Consider the following 22,123-nt stretch of genomic DNA (forward strand, 5'->3'; position numbering starts at 1 on the left):
GGGAGTGGTGGGTGGGCTAATAAATTATATTTTGGTCCAGACAGCATCAGATACATGGGCTACACATAATGAGACAGAGGGGACACTGTTTCCCTCATTCTGATGATTTCTCTGGTGAGATTCAGCCACTTGCAAATTGATGGGAAATTTTGAAAACACAAAGACAGATGAAAGATATATTCATTTTTTTATTGGTCAAATATTTGGGGAAGCCTGGCTTCCCTTGGCATCCATGGATACATGCCATTGCTCAGCATTACTTGCTAAGCAACTCCCGTGTATTTTTGGCCTTGTGTTTTAGGTTATTGTCCATTTTTTAAATTTTATTTTACCTTTATTTAACTAGGCAAGTCAGTTAAGAACAAATTCTTATTTTCAATGACGGCCTACTGAAAGGTGAATTTATCTTCGAGTGTCTGTTGGAAAGCAGACAACCAGGTTTAGGATTTTGCCTGTGCTTAGCTCTATTCTTTTTATTTTTATCCTAAAAAAAACTCCCATGTACTTGCAGATGACAACCATACCCATAACATGATGCAGCCATGCTGGAAAATATGAAAGGTGGTACTCATTGATGTATTGTGTTGGATTCGCCCCAAACATAACACATTATATTCAGGATATAAAGTACATTTCTTTGCCACATTTTTAGCAGTTTTAATTTAGTGCCAAATTGCATGTTTTGTAATATGTTTTATTCTGTACAGGTTTCCTTCTTTTCACTCTGTCATTTAGTTTAGTATTATGAAGTCACTACAATGTTGTTGATCCATCCTCAGTTTTCGCTTATCAAAGCCATTAAACTCTGTAACTGTTTTAAAGTCACCATTGGCCTCATGGTGAAATCCCTGAGCGGTTTCCTTACTCTCCGGCAACTGAGTTAGAAAGGACACCTGTATATTTGTAGTGACTACAGTAGGTGTATTGATATGCCATCCTAAGTGTAATTAATAACCTTACCATGCTCAAAGGGATATTCCATGTCTGCTTTTTAGTTTTTACCCATGTATCAATAGGGTAAAATTCCCTGGTCTTTGTGTTTGAATTCACTGCACGATCGAGGGACTTTACAGATAGTTGTATTTCCGTTTTTCATACAAATGTCTAAAAACGTCATTCCACTTTGTCATTATGGTGTATTGTATGTAGGCCAGTGAAACAAAGTCTCAATTCAATAAGTGTTTTACTCAGGCTGTAACACAACAAAATGTGGAAAAGGACAGCGTGTGAATTCTTTCTGAAGGCACTGTATGTGCTGGTTTCTTTGTGATACGGTTTTTCCTAGGTTGATTTGGAAAAGGGACTTGACGATGTCCTAGTCACTGTCAGTTGGGATTTAGAAATGAGTGTCACTGACTTTCTCACATACCCCACCCCCTTTTCTTGGCAAAACAACCACAGTGGAAAAGACCGATGGGAAAGAACTTGTCACAGGAGTAATGGCACTGAGGTAATGAATTGGACTGTCTTGCCAGACACTGTAGCATTAGCCCACTGGCAAGAGTCATGGAAGCCCTTTGCAGTGTTCTTGAAAGGAGCTCTTTGGTGTACTACTGGACTGCGTTGAGGTCTGGATTGACCCAGCCTGAACACTTCTCTCAGGCTTCGGTTAAATCTGTGACTTCTTTTGCCAATTTATCTTTCTCCCTCTCTCTTTTTTCTTCCTGTATCTCTGCTCTGACGTTTATTAGGATGAATCTTGACCGAGAGACAGAGCTGAGGGATTTCCACTAGATGGGCCAGCTGCAAAGTCAAAAACAAAAATGTGCTTTTCGGTCTTAATTTAAGATTAGAGTTAGGCATAAGAACATAAGTGGGGTTAAGGTTAGGGTTAGGTTTAAAATCAGATTGTATTTCTTTGTGGCTGTCCCAGCTAGTGACTACCCCGCAGAGCTGCTTCCAGTACATGAGTCATTCCAATAAATTCCCACCTGCTTCTCCTTGTTGTTGTCCTCGTAGTTGTCTTCTCTCCTCTCCCTCTCATTCTTCACTATACTTTTTTTCAACATCTGTTGAGTTTATAATGCACAAAACGACTATGTGATCATCTTTATTATTATGGCTGAGGACTACAGTGTATGGATCATTTTATATGGATCATCATTGGTTTGGGTATCAGTGGGGAATTATTTTAGCCCAAAATGCCTTGCTGTGGTTGCACACTTAAAATACATGAGTTTCTCTTTCATTTTTCCCCCCCGTCTGAAATTGTTTGTGCATGTTAGATACCAGATGTTTGACTACTTTCTCTCTGATGTCTCAAACTAAAGGAGTCTTGCACCATCTGTAACCCTTGTAAATTCATGTCTAGCGTAATCAGCTGGGTGAGATATGTCCTTTTAATGACAGGTTTGCAAGTAATACAGAGACATCAAATGTGATTACACTGTCGTGTTGAACTACCATGATTGATGAAACATATGGTAGGAAGGAGTTCATTCAAAAGGGGAGAAAGGATAGTTCTTTCGACCAATAGCACTTTCACACATCACACAAAAGAGTCATCAATACTTTTCCAGTTTGTTTATTTCTTTTACATTTTCTTTACCCGATGAACTTGGGTGTTTTATATTTCAGGTCATTTGTTTTGGCTGGATCTTTGTGTTATGTCTGTCTGTTGTTTGTCTGCATATTTGTGTATGTCTAAAATCTAACTTGTTTTATTAGCCCTAGCATGCTGGTTTCCATTAGAATGATACTGAACTTGGACTGGCAAAAGCAGTGTCTGCGTGTTTTTTAATGGCAGTACGTGTTTGTCTCACCATTGCGATGGAAGTGAAGGGCTTTGAAGACACTTCCAGGATCTATTCCTTCCGATGCATAGAACCGCCGATGAAAGTTCAACTTTTATGAGTCATGCTCTGGCTACCGAGGCTTGACTGATGCTGTGGTTGGACTCAACAGTTTCTCGTAAAACTCTTGTTTTCAATCGAAGTTACAAAATGATCAAGACGGCTAAGGTTTTTATTTCCTCAGCAAACAGTAAAAGTAGAGAGGGTTTCAAAACCGTTCAGTTTTGAAAAGAACAGATAGCAAAGATTGTTTTCCCACTGTACTTGCAGTTGGCTCAATCAACTAGTTGACATGAGCCTTAGTTGACACCTTTTGTCTCTTACAGAGAGCAAAGAGACTTAGCTGTGTATCCTCCAAAAGAAACCCAGGTGCTCAAACTCAAAATAGAGTGAATCAAAAGAAAAGAAAAGCTGTCTTCATTTAACTTTTCCCACCAGCTGCATGAAAGTGTGGATAGGAGCTATGGGGGAAATGTAGCCTAATTAGGAGCACTGTGATTCTCTGGGTTTGGAATGCTCTTATGATCAGTGAGTGACATGTAATTACGGAACTTGGATATTGCTCCTTGTCCAGTGGCAGCTGGCCATGTCTCCTGCATGCAAAATCCATAGTATCAGTTAGGATTTGGATGCTGAAACTAAGGCTTGTTCATTCATCAAAATGAATGGCATATGTACAGTTGAAGTCGAATGTTTACATACACTTAGGTTGGAGTCATTAAAACTTGTTTTTCAACCACTCCACAAATGTCTTGTTCACAAACTATAGTTTTGGCAAGTCGGTTAGGACTTTCTGCATGACACAAGTAATTTTTCCAACAATTGTTTACAGACAAATTATTTCACTTATAATTCACTGTATCACAATTCCAGTGGGTCAGAAGTTTACATACACTAAGTTGACTGTGCCTTTAAACAGCTTGGAAAACTCCAGAAAATTATGTAATGGCTTTAGAAGCCTCTTATAGGCTAATTGACATCATTTTAGTCAATTGGAGGTGTACCTGTGGATGTATTTGGAGGCCTACCTTCAAACTCAGTGCCTCTTTGCTTGACATCATGGGAAAATCAAAAGAAATCAGCCAAGACCTCAGAAAATTGTAGACCTCCATAAGTCTGGTTCATCCTTGGGAGCAATTTCCAAACGCCTGAAGATACCACATTCATCTGTACAAACAATAGTACGCAAATATAAACACCATGGGACCACGCAGCCATCATACCACTCAGGAAGGAGACGCCTTCTGTCTCCTAGAGATGAGCGTACTATGGGTGCCAAAAGTGCAAGTCAATCCAAGAACAACTGCAAAGGACCTTGTGAAGATGCTGGAGGAAACAGGTACAAAAGTGTCTATTTCCATAGTAAAACAAGTCCTATATAGACATAACCTGAAAGGCCGTTCAGCAAGGAAGAAGCCACTGCTCCAAAACCACTATAAGAAAGCCAGACTACGGTTTGCAACTGCACATGGGGACAAAGATTGTACTTTTTGGAGAAATGTCCTCTGGTCCGATGAAACAAAAATAGAACTGTTTTGCCATAATGACCATCATTATGTTTGGAGGAAAAAGGGGGATGCTTGCAAGCCAAATAACACCATTCCAACCGTGAAGCATGGTGGTGGCAGCATCATGTTGTGGGGGTGCTTTGCTGCAGGAGGGACTGGTGCACTTCACAAAATTGATGGCATCATGAGGCTGGAAAATTATGTGGATATATTGAAGCAACATCTCAAGACATCAGTCAAGAAGTTAAAGCTTGGTTGCAAATGGGTCTTCCAAATGGACAATGGACCCCAAGCATACTTCCAAAGTTGTGGCAAAATGGCTTGAGGACAACAAAGTCAAGGTATTGGAGTGGCCATCACAAAGCCCTGAACTTAATCCCATAAAAAAATTGTGGGCAGAACTGAAAGAACGTGTGTGAGCAAGGAGGCCTACAAACTTGATTCAGTTAATCCAGCCCTGTCAGGAGGAATGGGCCAAAATTCACCCAATTTATTGTGGGAAGCTTGTGGAAGGCTACCCAAAACGTTTGACCCAAGTTAAACAATTTAAAGGCAATGCTACCAAGTACTAATTGAGTGTATGTAAACTTCTGACCCACTGTGAATGTGATGAAAGAAATAAAAGCTGAAATAAATGATTCTTTCTATTATTATTGACATTTCACATTCTTAAAATAAAGTGGTGATCCTAACTGACCAAAGACAGGGAAATTCTACAAGGATTGAATGTCAGGAATTGTGAAAAACTGAGTTTCAATGTATTTGGCTAAGGTGTATATAAACGTCCGACTTCAACTCTACTTATATGTACATATTCTCATTCGCCCCTTTATATTTGTGTGTATTCGGTAGTTGTTGGGGAATTGTTAGATTATTTGTTAGATTTGTGTGTATTCGGTAGTTGTTTGGGAATTGTTAGATTACTTGTTAGATATTACTGCACTGTTGGAATGAGTGACCAATAAAGTTTGATTTGATTTGATTTGCTGTTTCAGCATGACAATGCCCCTGTGCACAAAGCGAGGTCTATACAAAAATGGTTTGTCGAGATCGGTGTGGAATAACTTGACTGGCCTGCACAGAGCCCTGACCTCAACCCCATCGAACACCTTTGGGATGAATTGGAACGCCGACTGCGAGCCAGACCTAATTGCCCAACATCAGTGCCCGACCTCACTAATGTTCTTGTTGTTGAATGGAAGCAAGTCCCTGCTGCAATGTTCCAATATCTCGTGGAAAGCCTTCCCAGAAGAGGGGAGGTTGTTATAGCAGCTAATGGGGGAACAACTCCATATTAATGCCCATGATATTAATGCCCACATACTTTTGGTCATGTAGTGTATCAAGTGGAACCCACTATGAATGGACCACCCAGTATGAGAATGGGCAAAGCATTTAAATGCAGACCAAGGCCAGCGCTAGTTCTTGAGAACCCCCAACCCGCAACCCGAAAGCTCCAACACTGAATGGGACCGCATGCATGATGTATTCGTACTAATCTAAAATAAATAATGGAATAAGACTAAGGATTTTTGTAAGCATTTCCACAACTAGTGTTCTCCCTAGTCCTCCAAGCCGTGTTATTTTCTATACACATTTTTACATTTTCTCTAAGCCATTCTATATGGCAGAGATTATGTTTTTTTAGTTGTTTTCTGAAGCCTCTGTGAGTGTTGAGTCAACATATTTTTTCACTTTGTGTTGTAGTCTTGTATCATGTTCCCCAGAGGGCCTGAGTCTGGGTATGTCATCACAACCTGGTCAGGAGGAGTCTGATCTCAGGTCAGGTCTGGAATACAAATCTACGGGACAAACTTTAGGAGGGTCGCTATCTGTCTGTCCGCCTGTCTGTGCTCTGCTCGCACACAAATCTAACTAACAGGCATTAGCGGGGTCAATGTTCGTTTGTCACGCAGCAACAGACATACATTATGTAGAAACAGTGTGCTCTGTCTCTGAAAATCTATAAATCTACATAAATAAATCTACATAACTGACAGACATTATCTGTCTACCTGTCTGTTCCCATTTTCTCTCTAAATCCCCTCCAATTTTGGACATACCCAATGCCTATAATCTATTTGTATACCTGCATGAAATATTACACTGTAGAGACTTTTCTTGAATGCAGTAGGCTGTAAACTTCATTTTAGACATCCCATTACATCGTGTAACGAGCCGCAGCTTTTTATCAGGGTTGTTCCCCCTCATAAAGAACCAAAGTCTAGCCATAACCCCTATATGCCCCATATAGGTGGATCATCCAAAACGCATCATTTGTTGGACTTTCGGGAAACCGTTTATAATCGTGGGGTATCAAATGGTTAAAATGTTTCCCACACTCTCCAGTTTTTTAAAATTATTTGTGTAGGAGATGAGATTTATACACTGTCGTATTTCCCCCTGCTCACTTGTATCACGCAATTGTGTCTGTGTCCCAGTCAGAGGATTCATATTAAGGGAATATCTCAATTGCATACTGCTCGCTTCATCTTTCCTCTCTCCTTGTCTCCCTCTCAAAACCCACTGGATGAGAAAGCCAGAGGTCCCTCCCCTCTGACCTTCTCCTCCATTGGATTTTTGAGAAGGAGGTGAGGAGAGAGGATGCAAGAAGTGTGCAATTTTGATTCTTTCTGTTTTTAGCCGATAACGATTCCACTCTCCCACACCGGGACGGCGAGGTGACTTCTTTCAATGATTACAACCACTCTGTACAAAACCTTTGAGAAGGGACGGGCCGCTTTGAGGGGTGATGAGATGGTGATCGCATCGGAGGAGAGCACTCCGTGTCCCAGTGTGATGGGTCGCTCTCAGGAATCAGATCCAGCTCCAGGGCCAAAAAAAGAGATGGGGGAATCCTACTCTCTCACGCCACGGTGATGGGATCCAGCTTGCAGCTTCTCACGACTCCCTCCTTCCCTCGCCACGGCGGCACTCAGCACACATCTGCAGTCTGGAGGGGCCTCAGTGTTTACATATGGCCAACCATACAACGCCGACCACAGCACCAAACTCCCTAACCGCCGCCTTTGAACAGAGCAAGTTTATCTGATGAAGAGGCCCTGTGACCATTGTACAAGTGCATGCAAGATAAACTTGACACTTCATCTTCACACAAACATCCCAAAACAAGATAATGAGATCCATGGTAACCCTATAGTTTGTGTTAGTCATTGATGATAGAACCCTGCATGGCACCATCTGTGCCGAAAGCTTTAATAAAAGCCAGTTGATAGGTACCACATTTGATGCCGTTCTCTCATGGCTGGAACTTTGAACAATATCAAATGGACTGCACCATTTTCAAAGTGTAAATATGGTAATACAAAGTGTTCGACAACAATGGACATATGTTTCTTGACAATGAGATTATGGGGAAGAGAGGAAAAATGGCTATTGACTTGTGTGTGGGATTTTTATCCATATTTAAAAAAATATATTTCTCAGGCTGCATTATGTCTCTGACGTGACATATCTCTATGGTAGTATGAACTATGCTTCTGATTGTTTTCTCTCTATTTATATATCTCTCTCTCTCTTTCTCTCAGACTCAGACCGCAGCACACGGACATTGAGCACCCCCAGCCCTGGCCTCATCCTGCCCACAAAGTCCCCTTCCCTCTCCTCCCCAGCCCTATCCATCAATGGCCATGAGTCCACCTCCCCCTCTGGCTCTGCAGAGACCGTCGCCATGGTACACCCCCAGCCAGGCACCCAGACCCGCTCCCGCCAATCTAAAGGTCAACACTACTCCCCCATCGACCTCCTCCCTGATCATGCTCTTCTGCAGATCTTCTCTCACCTTCCCACCAATCAGCTGTGCTGCTGTGCACGGGTGTGCCGTCGCTGGTACAACCTGGCATGGGACCCGCGCCTGTGGAGCACCGTGCGTCTGACAGGCGAGCTGCTCCATGCCGACCGTGCCCTGAGGGTGCTGACCCACCGGCTGTGTCAGGACACCCCCAACGTGTGTCTGACCCTGGAGACAGTAGTGGCCAGCGGCTGCCGGAGGCTCACTGACCGGGGGCTGCATGCAGTGGCTCAGTGTTGCCCGGAGCTGCGCCGCCTAGAGGTGACCGGCTGCTACAACATCTCCAATGAGGCCGTGTTCGAGGTGGTTTCCTGTTGCCCCAACCTGGAGCACCTCAATGTCTCAGGTAACCATGGGAGGTTGGGGACCAGTTCAGTTCAGAAGTGGTTGGAGACTCTGAATGAGTGAAGAATCAGCTTTTATGCAAATGCTTCACACATGTTCACATCGTATATCAGAGGAATGCCCAGTTTCCTGCGGTTATTATAGGGGTCGTTATTGATTTGCATTGGCATTTGTGTCCCTTGCCGTTGCAACCATGAAAAACACTTGAACATGACAAATAGTTACACATCATACATGTTGTTGTTTTATTGAACTGTTTATGAATGATAAAACATAATGCACGTCCTTTATACTGAAAAACTTTGTTTATGCATTGTTTAAAGTACTAAGGGTAAGCAAATTGCTCCAAAATGTCACTTGGTGTTACTCAATTTAAATGAAGGGAAATAACATTGTGAGCAAATTAATTCTCAATGAATGACCTTAGTTTTGAGCACATGTGGCCTGCGTTTCAGAAAATCCTGTTTTATCTAAAATGTCTCATTAGTGTTACTTCTTTTATTTAGTCAGTTATATATCAGTTAAGAACAAATTCTTATTTACAGTGACAGCCTATCAGGGAATAGTGGCTTGTTCTGCCTTGTTCAGGGGTAGAACAACAGATTTCTACCTTGTCAGCTCGGGGAATCGATCCAGCAACCTTTAGATTACTGGCCCAACGCTCTAACCACTAGGCTACCTGCTGCCCAAATTGAACTACTTCTACTGGGGTCACAATGTTATGATAATGCAATTTAAAAAAAAATAAAGTCATTGTCGGCCCGCAATGGAATTTTAGGAATGCCCATCCGTAAAACAGGCAGTTGCATTTGCTTTATTAGTCCTGATTCCTGTGACTGTTCAGTTTGGCTGATTAAGCTCTACATCAGCTACCAAACTTTATCAGGAGTCATCCTAAGCCTATTTGCAATGAGAATCCATGTGTTTACACAGCAGAAATGCAGAAGTATTTTTTTTTCTTCCCTATGACGCAGCTCGTCAAAAATGTACAAATACCACTGATTATCATGACAATTTAGCCCACGGTGTGAAACTCCCGGGCAGCAGTTCTGAGGAGCTTGATTTTCCATTGCATATTGTCCATTTTACTTTGACCTGTCTTGTTTTAGGACATATTGTCTGTTAACACGTCATATACAAATCAAAGCACATTTTTCATTTGATTGGGCACCAGGTTAAGCTGTTTTAGTGGTCACCAACCGGTCGATTGCGATCACACTGGGTAGGCCGTGTTCCCATTTTGAAGCATTTCATTTTTCTGTAAATACAAACTCCCCCTACCGGACGGACCAGGAGATCTGTGGCTAAATTGAATGTGCTTACTGCTCTGGCAATTCGAATAGGTCACATCACTGTGCCTCGAGCTTCAATGACCCCGGGCCACAGCAAAGTTTGATACTAGCCTATGTAAGATTTAATAACTTTTTAAACAATGACCAGAGAGAGACGGTCAAAGAGTACAGCAAAGAGCTGCTGTTTTGAGTGAGGTCATGCGCTTTTATTCAGCACTGTCAACACTGTTTTTATTCAGCACTATTACAAAACATAAAACGCGCTTCTCCAAACTTCCACTAGCGCTGCAGCTGCAGTGAATGAGTAGCTGTCGATAGCCCTGTGTTTTTATTTTTATTAGCATTTCGTTGTCTCTATTTTAATATCGAGGAATATTTCACCGTCTCTGGTCATATGCAGGTAGCATTAGTCCAGTAAAATAAAAACAAATGATTTCAATTAATGCTCAGCTGTGCCTCGTAAGTGCTACACCAACTGATCTATTTTGTTATCAAAGCTTGAGTTTTGAAAGATAATATGGTCTGAGAAGAACAACATTGGCAGGCCAGGCATATAGCAAATATGCTGTGATAATGTATTAGGCCTAATGCACAAACCGTATTCCTACATAACTGTTTTTATTAGGTTAATGTTACGTTTTTTAAGTCATGTTTTAATGAAGCGGTAGATCTCGGCTTGCTTTTTGACTGCGAAAGGGATCTTGTCTCAGAAAAGGTTGGTGACCACTTGGCTATTTGATCTGAGAAATGTGCATGATGTAAAAAGTGTCTGTCTCATGAGATTTTCATAAATGTAATTGCCAGACTGTAGGCTACAGAAAATGCCACATACTCTTTGTACCGTAGGCTTTAGGCTACATGCTTTGTTAGACCATTTCTTTTTTTTAAATATATTTTTTACAAAGCGGGCACTGCTTATCATGGGGCGGCATCAGCGCTCACCTAAATAGCCCATATGCCACTGGGTGAGATTAATGATCACTGTTTTTTAGCAGAATTATGGGATGTATTATGTTGTTGGAGGTGCATCTTGGTCAGTTTAGCTCGGAAAATGCCTCCCCTGTCAATCTGCAGCCCTAGGCTGCTGCCTAATCTTGCCTAATGTGCGGGCCGGCCCTGCATCACACACATCTGTGAACTTTCCTTAAAGAGAAATTCATTTCAGTCCTGGTTTTCTCCCAAAGCTGGGAAAAACATTAAAGGAGCATGGAAGCTCTTCCAGCCATTGGGTCCCTAGTGGGAGAGGAAAGACCTACTCAGCTTTGAAAGCAGGACTCCTTTACCTAACAGGAGTAAGAGGGCTAGTCTGTTGCTTTCATTAAGGAAGTGGCACAAAAAAAAAAACATTTACTTTGACTAGGCTTTGGTGACAAAGCAAAGTCAGTGCCATGAGGAAGTAAAGTCCTTTGTTGTAAAAAATAGACTTGAATGGTCGTGGTTGTAGAAATAATGAAATGAAGATGTATTTATTTTGCTGGAAAATGTTGGTCCCCTGATGTATTATTTGTATTCTGAATTTGGTCATGTCTTTCAAGAAGTATGGTTAGGCAATATAGCAGGTTCTACTTTGGCACCCTCAAGTGGTCTTTTCTCACATAGCTGCAACATTAGTACAAATTATAAGGAAATTGCGTATGCTATACTAAGAGAGAATGGTCAGACAACAAAATATGTAAATTGCTTGAAGTTATAGACCAAGACCAGTTACGATTACATGGCTGTCTTTGTAATAAGCCATACCCCTTCTGTTCCTCCAGGCTGTTCCAAGGTGACCTGCATCAGCCTCACCCAGGAGGCTTCAGTCCAGCTCTCTCCACTGCATGGCCAGCAGATCTCCATCCACTACCTGGACATGTCTGACTGTTTTTCCCTGGAGGACCAGGGCCTCCGCACCATTGCCTCCCACTGCCCCCGCCTCACACACCTCTACCTACGGCGCTGCACGCGCCTCACTGACGAAGCCCTGCGCCACCTGGCTCTGCACTGCCCCTCTGTCAGGGAGCTCAGCCTCAGTGACTGCCGCCTGGTGGGGGATTTCGGGCTGCGCGAGGTGGCCCGCCTGGAGGGCTGCCTTCGCTACCTGAGTGTGGCCCACTGCGGCCGCATCACAGACGTTGGGGTGCGCTACGTGGCTCGCTACTGCCCGCGGCTCCGGTACCTGAATGCGCGGGGCTGCGAGGGCCTCACGGACCACGGCCTGGGACACTTGGCCAGGAGCTGCCCCAAACTCAAGTCCCTGGATGTAGGCAAGTGCCCGTTGGTGTCAGACAGCGGGCTGGAGCAGCTGGCACTGTATTGCCAGGGCCTGAGGAGGCTGAGCCTGAGGGCGTGCGAGAGCGTGACGGGTCGAGGGCTACGGGCCATAGCCGCGAACTGCTGCGACCTGCAGCTGCTCAACGTACAGGACTGCGAGGTGTCGCCGGAGGCACTGCGATTCGTTAGGCGCCACTGCAGACGCTGCGTCATAGAGCACACGAACCCCGGGTTCTTCTGAGAGAGGGATCACTGGATTCACCTTCTGACAAATGGATATGTTTCAATTCCTGCTCTGGGGTTGACCAAGAAGAGGGCTGAGTTGTCAGGACTAGTTGGAAAGGGTGTGCAATATCCACTTGTGTCTTTTTTTAAGGTTATTTGCATGGTTAATAATGCTGTTCTTTGCGTACACTCACATGGAATGTATTTAACATATTTATCTGTATAAAGGGAGGCAAATGTTTCAATGTATTAGACCTTGTTTGGTATTCCTCTCACATGACACATTTCAGATGTGACGTTTGCTATGCAATAACATTGAGCACTGGGTACAGATTCATTTCGAATGCCTTCTCTTTACCTTTGTCCATCTTTTGTGCTTCATTTCATCAACATTAAGGAGACAGATATTCACCATTACATTGTACACATTCCTTTTTGCGCAGGAAGTTATTCCACACCAAACCACTATGAATGTATCACTAGTAAGCTAACCCAATAACCAGCATATCTGGTGACTTCTTAACCCTGTGTTCAAATCCAGTAGGAAGAAAGGTGTATCTTTGTCAGTCTTAAGTGCTTATAATGTTTCTTTTTTTTGTATTTTGTGTGCATATGTACTTTATCAAATCTAATAGACAATCACTTCAATTGAGCTCAATGGTGTCATGCGTCTTGACTATTTTATCTTGCAAAGTACAGTGTATAGAATTAATGTATGGACTCAATGTATGGACTCAGTGTACAACTACGTTTTTAAACACAATGATTGATGTTCTTTTGACCAGGAACACGTTGCTGCTACAATTATTCTAATAAACAGCTTTGTAATAAACAATTCTTCGACCATCAGGACATATTTTTCACACAAAATGAAGTGAATATAGCCACGAGACGTAACGCCCTTGTGGACATGAGTATGCATGAAGTTCATTTGTAGTAGCACTCGCTATTTAGGGCCATTCAGGTGCTTGAAAAAGCATATTGCCTAATAAATATATGGCTTGCTACCATATACGGTATTGTACACTATATACGGTAACTTAACTGACAGAGAGCTGCAGAGAGAGTGCTAGAGATAATCCGTTGAGTTGTTAACCAAAGGTCATTGTTCTGTGTGTGTCTGCGCATGTGTGACACAACACGCTTCCTGTTTATTCATTCCATTGCTGTACCATGTTACCTCATATGGTAAGGACTGTGTGTCACCGCAACTTTGGCCACCATCCTCTAGGGTTGTGTTCCTGTTAAACACACTGACAAAGAAGAGTAGAATAACATTTGAGTACCTGAGTGTTAAACAGTTGTCATTTTCACTGTCTTGTATTGTAGCTTACATGTCTTCTTCTCTGTTCTTCTGTTATGTTTAAGTAGAAATTGGAATTTCAAATCACTGACTGACAACCAATGACAGTTAACACTGATAGTCACTGGTTTGTGTGTATGTGAGTGTGTGCGTGTTTAGGATTGATTTGAATGCCTATGTAATGTATGTGTTTTCATCAGTCTGAATTACTCTTTCTCTCTGAAAGTAACAGCCATGATGAAACAGTTTCTGCTGAGTTTTTGCCTGGCCGTAGGCCTTTTCAGCACTTTGTTAGCTCAGACAGGTACATATTGCATTACATATTTTGTCCTTATTTAACCTACAACCTGATCCTACTCCCCTCCTTTTTACCTATTGGACAATATGACTTCAAGTCTTACTGACAGACACGTCTGTACTTGCACCAAACTACCCCTTACTCGGGTTATGGTTTGGATCCATGGGCAGGCTTAGCTGTGGGTGGAACCTTCCAATATGATGGATAGGCCCTGGTGGCCTATCAGAATGTGGTTGTGGTTGTCATTCAGTATCGCCTTAGCATCCTGGGTTTCTTAAGGTATGACCTTGACAACATTTCACCAATGTTACTCTACATTTACTCCAATTCGCATTAAGTGCCTTAAACTCTAACTGAACTATAGTATGTTTTACAATGGTGCCTTGAATGTTCATTTGATGTGCCAGGTGTGCCAAAACAATTGCAACCTTAGACATTACAACACCAGGTGTATTGTTTATTTGCTTCAAGTACAGGAGACAAACATGCAGGTGGTAACTAGGGCTTCTTGGACCAGATTGCCAGCCTTCAGTGGGTTCGTGATAATATCATGGATTTTGGGGGAGACCCAGACTCAGTCACCATCTTCGGACAATCTACATGGGGCATTAGTGCATCCATGCTGGTAGGTATGAGAAAGACAATGTGACACAGCAGTGAGATGGTCAGGTACAAAAGAAGAGGTGTGGTTGAATTTATACCTGACAGTGTAAACCATCAAAACCAAAGAGAGTAGCACTGTTTGACCCATTGGCTCTGTCTATCACCTGACAGGTGTTGTGTCCATTAGCTGAGGGCCTGTTTCCCAGAACCATCCCTATGAGTGGAGTGGCACCACTGGAGGCCCATTACTACCAACAACCCACTGGCCAATGCCAAGGTACTCATGAATACCTATGTAACACAGCATCCAGGTCCACACCCACCCTGCCCCCATTAATGCTGGTACAAAACAAACCATTGGTTACAATATGAATAACTTGATGGCCCTGACTATGACCTAAAATAGTAACCAGTCTTCTCTGAGAGGGTTTGTTAATGGCAGGTGAATTCCTCTCCCATTCCAGATGATGTCCAATCTGTCAGAGTGTGATGACAGCACTACTGAGAAGATTGTGCAGTGCGTCAGAGGGACATACTCACACCATCAAAAAAGTATGAGGTCATTCAGTTCTGTTTGATGTGGCTTATTGGCATGTTGGTCTATTATCATATGCATGGAAGCTGACAAAAATATCTGTATTTTAGGTTCAGGCATTCATGGGCCCTGCATTGATGGTGTGTTCCTGAAAGGGCCTCCTGAAGAGGTTTTGAAGAACAAGGAGTTCCTGAAGGTTCCTATGGTTATAGAGGTGGTCAACCATGAATTTGGATGGATTATGCCTCAGGCAAGCTCATTGGCTTTTATATCTTGTTGTGAGATGTTCTTTAAGACAACATTATTGTGATCATCGGATCAGATCAGATTACTGTACCTGTATCACATTTCAGATATCTTCACCTCTGTTGCAGTCTAACTGTTGTTTCTGATGCCATAGTTTTATGCATCTTTAGGTTGGGTTGATGGCATGGAGAAGCAGTCTGTGGAATCCGTGATGGACATTTTCTTCTTATGTAAGTTCTCCTTATTCATCCACTTATATACTTCTCTTGCTTAACCCTTTGAACTCACGAGAATTGGCCTACAGTGCATTTGGAAATTATTCAGACTCCTTGAATTTTTCCACATTTTGTTACGTTACAGACGTATTCTAAAATGAATGAATCGTTTTTTCTCTCATCAATCCACACACAATACCCCATAAAAACAGGTTTTTAGAAATGTTTCTAAAGTTATATAAAAAAAACTTAAATATTATATTTACATAAGTATTCAGACCCTTTACACAGTACTTTGTTGAAGCACCTTTGGCAGCGATTACAGTCTTGAGTCTTGTGTATGACGCTACATGCTTGACACACTTGTACTTGGGGAGTTTCTCCCATTCTTCACTGGAGATCCTCTCAAGTTCTGTCAGGTTGGATGGGGAGCATCGCTGTACAGCTATTTTCAGGTCTTTCCAGAGATGTTTGATCAGGTTTATGTCCGGGCTCTGGCTGGGCTACTCAAGGACATTCAGAGACTTGTCCCGTAGCCACTCCTGTGTTGTTTTGGCTGTGTGTTTAGGGTGGTTGTCCTCTTGGAAGGTGAACCTTCGCGCCAGTCTGAGGTCCTGAGCGCTCTGGAGCAGGTTTTCATCAAGGATCTCTCTGTACTTTGTTCCGTTCATCTTTCCCTCAATCCTGACTGGTCTCCTAGTCCTTGTCGCTCCAAAAAATTCCCACCGCATGATGCTGCCACCATCATGCTTCACCGTAGGGATGGTGCCAGGTTTCCTCCAGATGTGACGCTTGGCATTCAGGCCAAAGAGTTCAATCTTGGTTTCATCAGACCAGAGAATCTTGTTTCTCATGGTCTGAGAGTCTTTAGATGCCTTTTGGAAAACTTGAAGGGGGCTGTCATGTGCCTTTTACTGAGGAGTGGCTTCCGTCTGGCCTGATTGATGGAGTGCTGCAGAGATGGTTGTCCTGGAAGTGTCTCCCATCTCCACAGAGGAACTCTGGAGCTCTAACAGAGTGACCATCGGGTTCTTGGTCACCTCCCTGACCAAGGCCCTTCTCTCCCGATTGCTAAGTTTGGCCGGGCGTTCAGCCCTAGGCAGAGTCTTGATGATTCCAAACTTCTACCATTTAAGAATGATGGAGGCTACTGTGGTCTTGAGGACCTTCAATGCTGCAGAAATGTTTACGTACCCTTCCCCAGATCTGTGCCTTGATACAATCCTGTCTCGGCGCTCTACTGACAATCCCTTCGACCTCCTGGTTTGTTTTTTGCTCTGGCATGCACTGTCAACTGTGGGACCTTTTATAGACAGGTGTGTGCCTTTCTAAATCCTGTCCAATCAATTTAATTTACCACAGGTGTACTCTAATCAAGCTGTAGAAACATCTCAAGGATCAATGGAAACAGGATGCACCTGAGCTCAATTTTGAGTATCATAGAAAAGGTTCTGAATACTTATGTAAATAAGTATTCTGTTGTTTTTTTTTTATACATTTGCAAAACATTTTAAAAACCTGTTTTCGCTTTGTCATTATGGGCTACTGTGTGTAGATTGATGAGGAAAAACACTTAATTTAATCAATTTAGACTAAGGCTGTAACATAACAAAATGTGTAAAAAGTCAATGCACTGTATATTGGTAGGACTAAATTGAAATGTTTCTTACAGAATAAATATTAAATGCATAAGCATGGTAGCAATTGAAAGGGACTAGTTTGGAGTATTAGACAAAGGTTGAGGATACAACAGTTCACCTGACACAAGACTGAATCCAAACATTACACTGTTGATTTTACGTGCATTTTACATTTACTGTACTTTTCGCCGCATTTGTTGATAACGAAATCAGAAAATACTCTGGATGAATTCAGTAACATGATAAGAATTGTCCTGGAAAAGTGGGGTAGGTGCAACATAAGACAAGGGTTTGAGTGGTGTCGCCAAGTGACCAGACAAGTCATTTCAATGCACTTTTATGACTCAAAGAAGGGTTTTCAACTATAAAGTGCTTTTTTTGAGCTCTCCTAGCTGTGCAGTTGAGGAACTAGAGCAAGCACACTTGACGTTGTTTTGTTTGGAACACAACCCTGCAATCACACAATTATTGTTGTTTCCGCAATCCAAAAACTGACCATTCATGAATCGCATCCTGAGTCAGGTGGGCATCATTTGAAAGCTTGTTCTATTGCCGACATGAGCTAGCTAAGTTTTAAAATAAGATCCTATAGTGTTAGGCTTTCACAAGGCAATGCAGAGAAACAGATCATCATTTTGGTGCACATAGAAAGTGGTTCCGCAGCAAATTGTGTTACAATAGGCAAACGTCTCATTCTATTCAGAACAACCCACAGTATGACGCCATGTCATATTGTAACTGAACATCAAACATAGGGATCATAAACATTGACACCGTATATGACATGAGTTTTATGATATGGAAATGGGAAGTGCACATTTAGACTCAAGTGGGGTTTGGTTTGCTTGTTTGACATCAAAGCGAAATGTATTATAATCCTCATTGAATACATTGAGTCCTCTTAATTTACAGCATTTCCCTCATTTCCTTCACTCAGTCAACAAAAAAATAGCAAAAGTACCCCAATTAGAGGGAGCGACGGGGGCAACGTCTTGTCACGTACAGTGCTCAAGTTCAGAACAGCTGTCAGTCAAAACCCATACAGTGCTGTGAAGCGCAGAACCTGAGCTCCGATGTCGTTTATAGCATACCGTACAGCCACTGAGTTCCAATTTAGGTGCTTATCAGTCCCCAAATCTGTATACGGGTACAAGTGTAAAGGGATACACCAATAGTTCATTCCACTGGTTGTTAGATTGCAATAGGTGGACAAAAAGTCAACATTTTATAGCTAGAATCCTTCATTGCTACATACATTTTTGGAATTATAAATGAATGATATACTGCATACCCATTGATTCTTGAAGAACGTAGCCTATAAATTCCTATTGAGTTTAGTTTAACTGTTCCACCTCAGCTGTAGATCTCTGCAGTTCATCCAGAGTGATCATGGGCCTCTTGGCTGCATCTCTGATCAGTCTTCTCCTTGTATGAGCTGAAAGTTTAGAGGAACGGCCAGGTCTTGGTAGATTTGCAGTGGTCTGATACTCCTTCCATTTCAATATTATCGCTTGCACAGTGCTCCTTGGGATGTTTAAAGCTTGGGAAATCTTTTTGTATCCAAATCCGGCTTTAAACTTCTTCACAACAGTATCTCGGACCTGCCTGGTGTGTTCCTTGTTCTTCATGATGCTCTCTGCGCTTTTAACGGACCTCTGAGACTATCACAGTGCAGGTGCATTTATACGGAGACTTGATTACACACAGGTGGATTGTATTTATCATCATTAGTCATTTAGGTCAACATTGGATCATTCAGAGATCCTCACTGAACTTCTGGAGAGAGTTTGCTGCACTGAAAGTAAAGGGGCTGAATAATTTTGCACGCCCAATTTTTCAGTTTTTGATTTGTTAAAAAAGTTTGAAATATCCAATAAATGTCGTTCCACTTCATGATTGTGTCCCACTTGTTGTTGATTCTTCACAAAAAAATACAGTTTTATATCTTTATGTTTGAAGCCTGAAATGTGGCAAAAGGTCGCAAAGTTCAAGGGGGCCGAATACTTTCGCAAGGCACTGTATTATTTCAATTATTGTTATTATTTCAATTATTTCAAAAAGGATTATAGCTTTAAAGGATGCAATCTTATCAGTTTGAAATCATGACTGGGCTTATTGTAGAGGAATACCTCCAGCATGCGAAAAACCCAGAGGACATACATGCATTCAGTGCAGCCTCAGTCTCACGATGTAACTTACAACATCCCTGTGTCATCACTGTGTTAACTCTCCATCCAGAGATGATATACATACTATGTGTGTCCCCTGATGGACCAATCAGTGAAGAGGACGAAGAGTTAAGCAGGATAGCGATGGCATACATGGCCAGCTTCGCACGCACTGGGTGTAATCTTTAATTTCCTTTCATGGCTTTTTTGCCCATTCCCTAAGAGTATCATGAGATATTTCTTAAATGTTGTCTCTTTCTCTCAGGTCTCCCAATGGGCTGTGGTTGGTGGAGTGGACTTCCCTTTGACCACACCGAGAGTTAACTGAACCTGGGCTTGGAGCAGACAGTATGGCCTGGGACTGAAGCAGAACAGGTCCCACTTCCTGAATGTAGTCCTGCCTCAGAAACTCTCAATCCACCAGACAGCCAATGAGGAGCTCTAAAACTCTGGGCTTTACCATATATGGACCCTTCAATTAACACATGATCAACAATTAATTTGGTAACACTTTGGCTACAGTACATTCTGAAATCAATTGGAATATTGAATACATCATGTTGTATAAACATGCTTTTTAAATACTGTGGCTGGAAAAATACACATGTATGTTGTACAATTGATTAATAAAGATGTAAAAGATTACACTCCTGGTAAATGATGTTGAATAAATGTGTTATGACGGTTGCTATGATTGATACTGCAACACTCTTATAGTGTTGCATTTTAAGGCCCCCTGGTGTTGACACTGAAGAGTTAACTTCCTTTAATAAAAGTCTTCTCCAGCATTTGTTCACTTACAAACACACAAATATGTAGGTAAGACAGGATAACTCCACACAGGCAGAAAGCACCATTAAAACCAGCGGAGCGAGAAAGACATTCCAAACACCCACGTCTAGTGCATTTTAGGAAAGCAGATTAATACATAAAGCAAACAGTAGGCTACAAATCTCATGAACACAAAAGTGCTTCTCCTTGCACCTTTTGATATTTAAAATTTCTGTAGCTACAAAATCAAGTGAATTCAGATTATGATAACTTCTTATGGGTTGAGAAATACATTTCAGATTGCCAGCTACATAACTAACCAATAAAACCCCAATAGAAATAAATCATCAACATTGCAGGTCCACTTTAGTATATGTTAGCTGTATTAGCTATAACATGGTGAAATATAACCCCCATATTCCATTTACAAAAGGTTGACAAAGTTTGATATGACTGACAAATTTAATTCACAAGGTTATTTATGTAATTTAAATAGGCTGTCCATTTGTAGGGTAATACAAACCCTAGTTACATTTTTAACCTAATTTTCCTTATCTCCAGTACCATACCAGAGTCTACATATGTGAAAACGTTTCTATGACATTTAAAAAAAAATGTTTAAACTAGGCAAGTCAGTTAAGAACAAATTCTTATTTACAATGACAGCCTAGGAACAGTAGGTTAACTGCCTTGTTCAGGGGTAGAATGACAGATTCTTACCATGTCAGCTTGGGGATTCGATCTAGCAACCCTTCGGTTACGAGCCCAACGCTCTAACCACTAGGCTACCTAAGAAGAAAGGTCCTAAAAATTGCTTGTCTGTTACACCAGGGTAGGATTAAAAGTACACTGAAAGAAAGAAATGTTCTTAAATGGTTCTTCCTCAGCTCTTAAGGTTCCTTGGAGAACGCTTGACCGATAAAGAACATTTGGGTTAAGTATGGGATACTCGACGTGGCCTCTAGGGTTCTTCAGAATTCAAAAAGGTATTTAAGCCTGCAGATGTGTCCCTTACATAGAACACAGAAAATTGACCAGTGTTAACTAATGTTGATTTTCCAGTGTAACATTTCTAGTGTTGATTCAAGAGTTAAATTAACCCTATAAAGTGTTAAATTAACATAGAAAAGAACCCCAGTGTTGGTGTTAATAACCAGAGTTGAACCAAAATCACACCCATCATTATCATATTTCCTAGCATTCTCTATTGCAGGTAGATTTTTTACATTTTCTTGTAACAACCTCTATGTTTTTCATTTACATTGATCGATGAATTAATCTTTTGCTACTCAAAAATAAATAATATGTTTTTTCTAAACTATTCCAGTCTGTTACTTGGATTTGGTTGTTCCACTTTACAGTAGATGTAAAAGGTAGTCTCATAGCTTAGTCTTTCCAAACCTGGCAGTCAATCTGAATGCAGGTTGAAGTTGAATGATAAAAAAAAGGTTGGATATCCCTACTGGAATCCAATAGGAATTAAATATCACTTTGCAAGCCAGCATAATGTGAGGCCTAATGTGGCCTGTAAACTATGAGTTTCAGGCCACTGAATTAGGGTAACACTAGGCTCTCAAAAGAAGGCACTATGAAATACGTATTGTCTTAAAGAATAAAACATGTATTTAACATATTGACTTAGGACAGTGGTCACCTACCTTTTCTGAGTCAAGATCACTTTGAGTCAAAATGCAAGCTTAGATCTACCGCTCAGATTTTTTTTAACATGACTTAAAAAAACATAAGCCTATGCAACATTAACCTATTAAAAATAGCACTGGAGCAATGAGGTTTGTGCAATAATTGTTTTTTAAATCAGAAGAGTGAAAATAACTAATAATTCTCCCTTCAGTGTTGGGGTAGCTACACTAAAATAGTTTACCAAGTTACCAATTACTTTGCACTGGAAGAAAATAAGCTACACGTATAGCTTACTTAACTAAAGTTATTTTGAAAAATGTGTTCACTACATCCAGACTACTATGTGAAAAATTCTTATATCTAAATCTGAAATGGCCCAATACAATATCATTGCATATTGGCTTTGCTTGAAATTCCCTGCCAATTCATTGTTGTTCAAACCATAAAAAAAATATATATATTTCAACATTTTAGGTA

At 41.5% G+C, this 22,123-nt stretch overlaps 1 protein-coding gene and 2 long non-coding RNA genes across 4 annotated transcripts in view; all 3 read left to right on the top strand.

Moving 5' to 3' along the window:
- LOC110489875 (F-box/LRR-repeat protein 7) overlaps positions 1–13,061 on the top strand; it is a 35,680-nt gene extending 22,619 nt beyond the window's left edge. The window contains exons 3-4 of the mRNA XM_021562831.3: positions 7,849–8,457; positions 11,506–13,061. Coding sequence (XP_021418506.1) covers positions 7,849–8,457; positions 11,506–12,242 — 1,346 coding nt within the window. The 3' untranslated portion in view covers positions 12,243–13,061. The remainder of the gene's footprint in view (positions 1–7,848; positions 8,458–11,505) is intronic.
- The window catches only part of LOC149977426 (uncharacterized), a 243,891-nt gene that overhangs the window by 175,648 nt on the left and 46,120 nt on the right, over positions 1–22,123 (top strand). The window lies entirely within an intron of this gene.
- LOC149977427 (uncharacterized) lies at positions 15,316–19,877 on the top strand. Its single transcript, XR_016486622.1, has 2 exons — positions 15,316–15,441; positions 19,500–19,877. It is a non-coding gene; the product is annotated as an uncharacterized LOC149977427 (long non-coding RNA).

The sequence above is a fragment of the Oncorhynchus mykiss genome, chromosome 15 (assembly GCF_057628025.1).
Source record: "Oncorhynchus mykiss isolate SJ-2025 chromosome 15, ASM5762802v1, whole genome shotgun sequence".
NCBI classification, from domain to species: domain Eukaryota; kingdom Metazoa; phylum Chordata; class Actinopteri; order Salmoniformes; family Salmonidae; genus Oncorhynchus; species Oncorhynchus mykiss.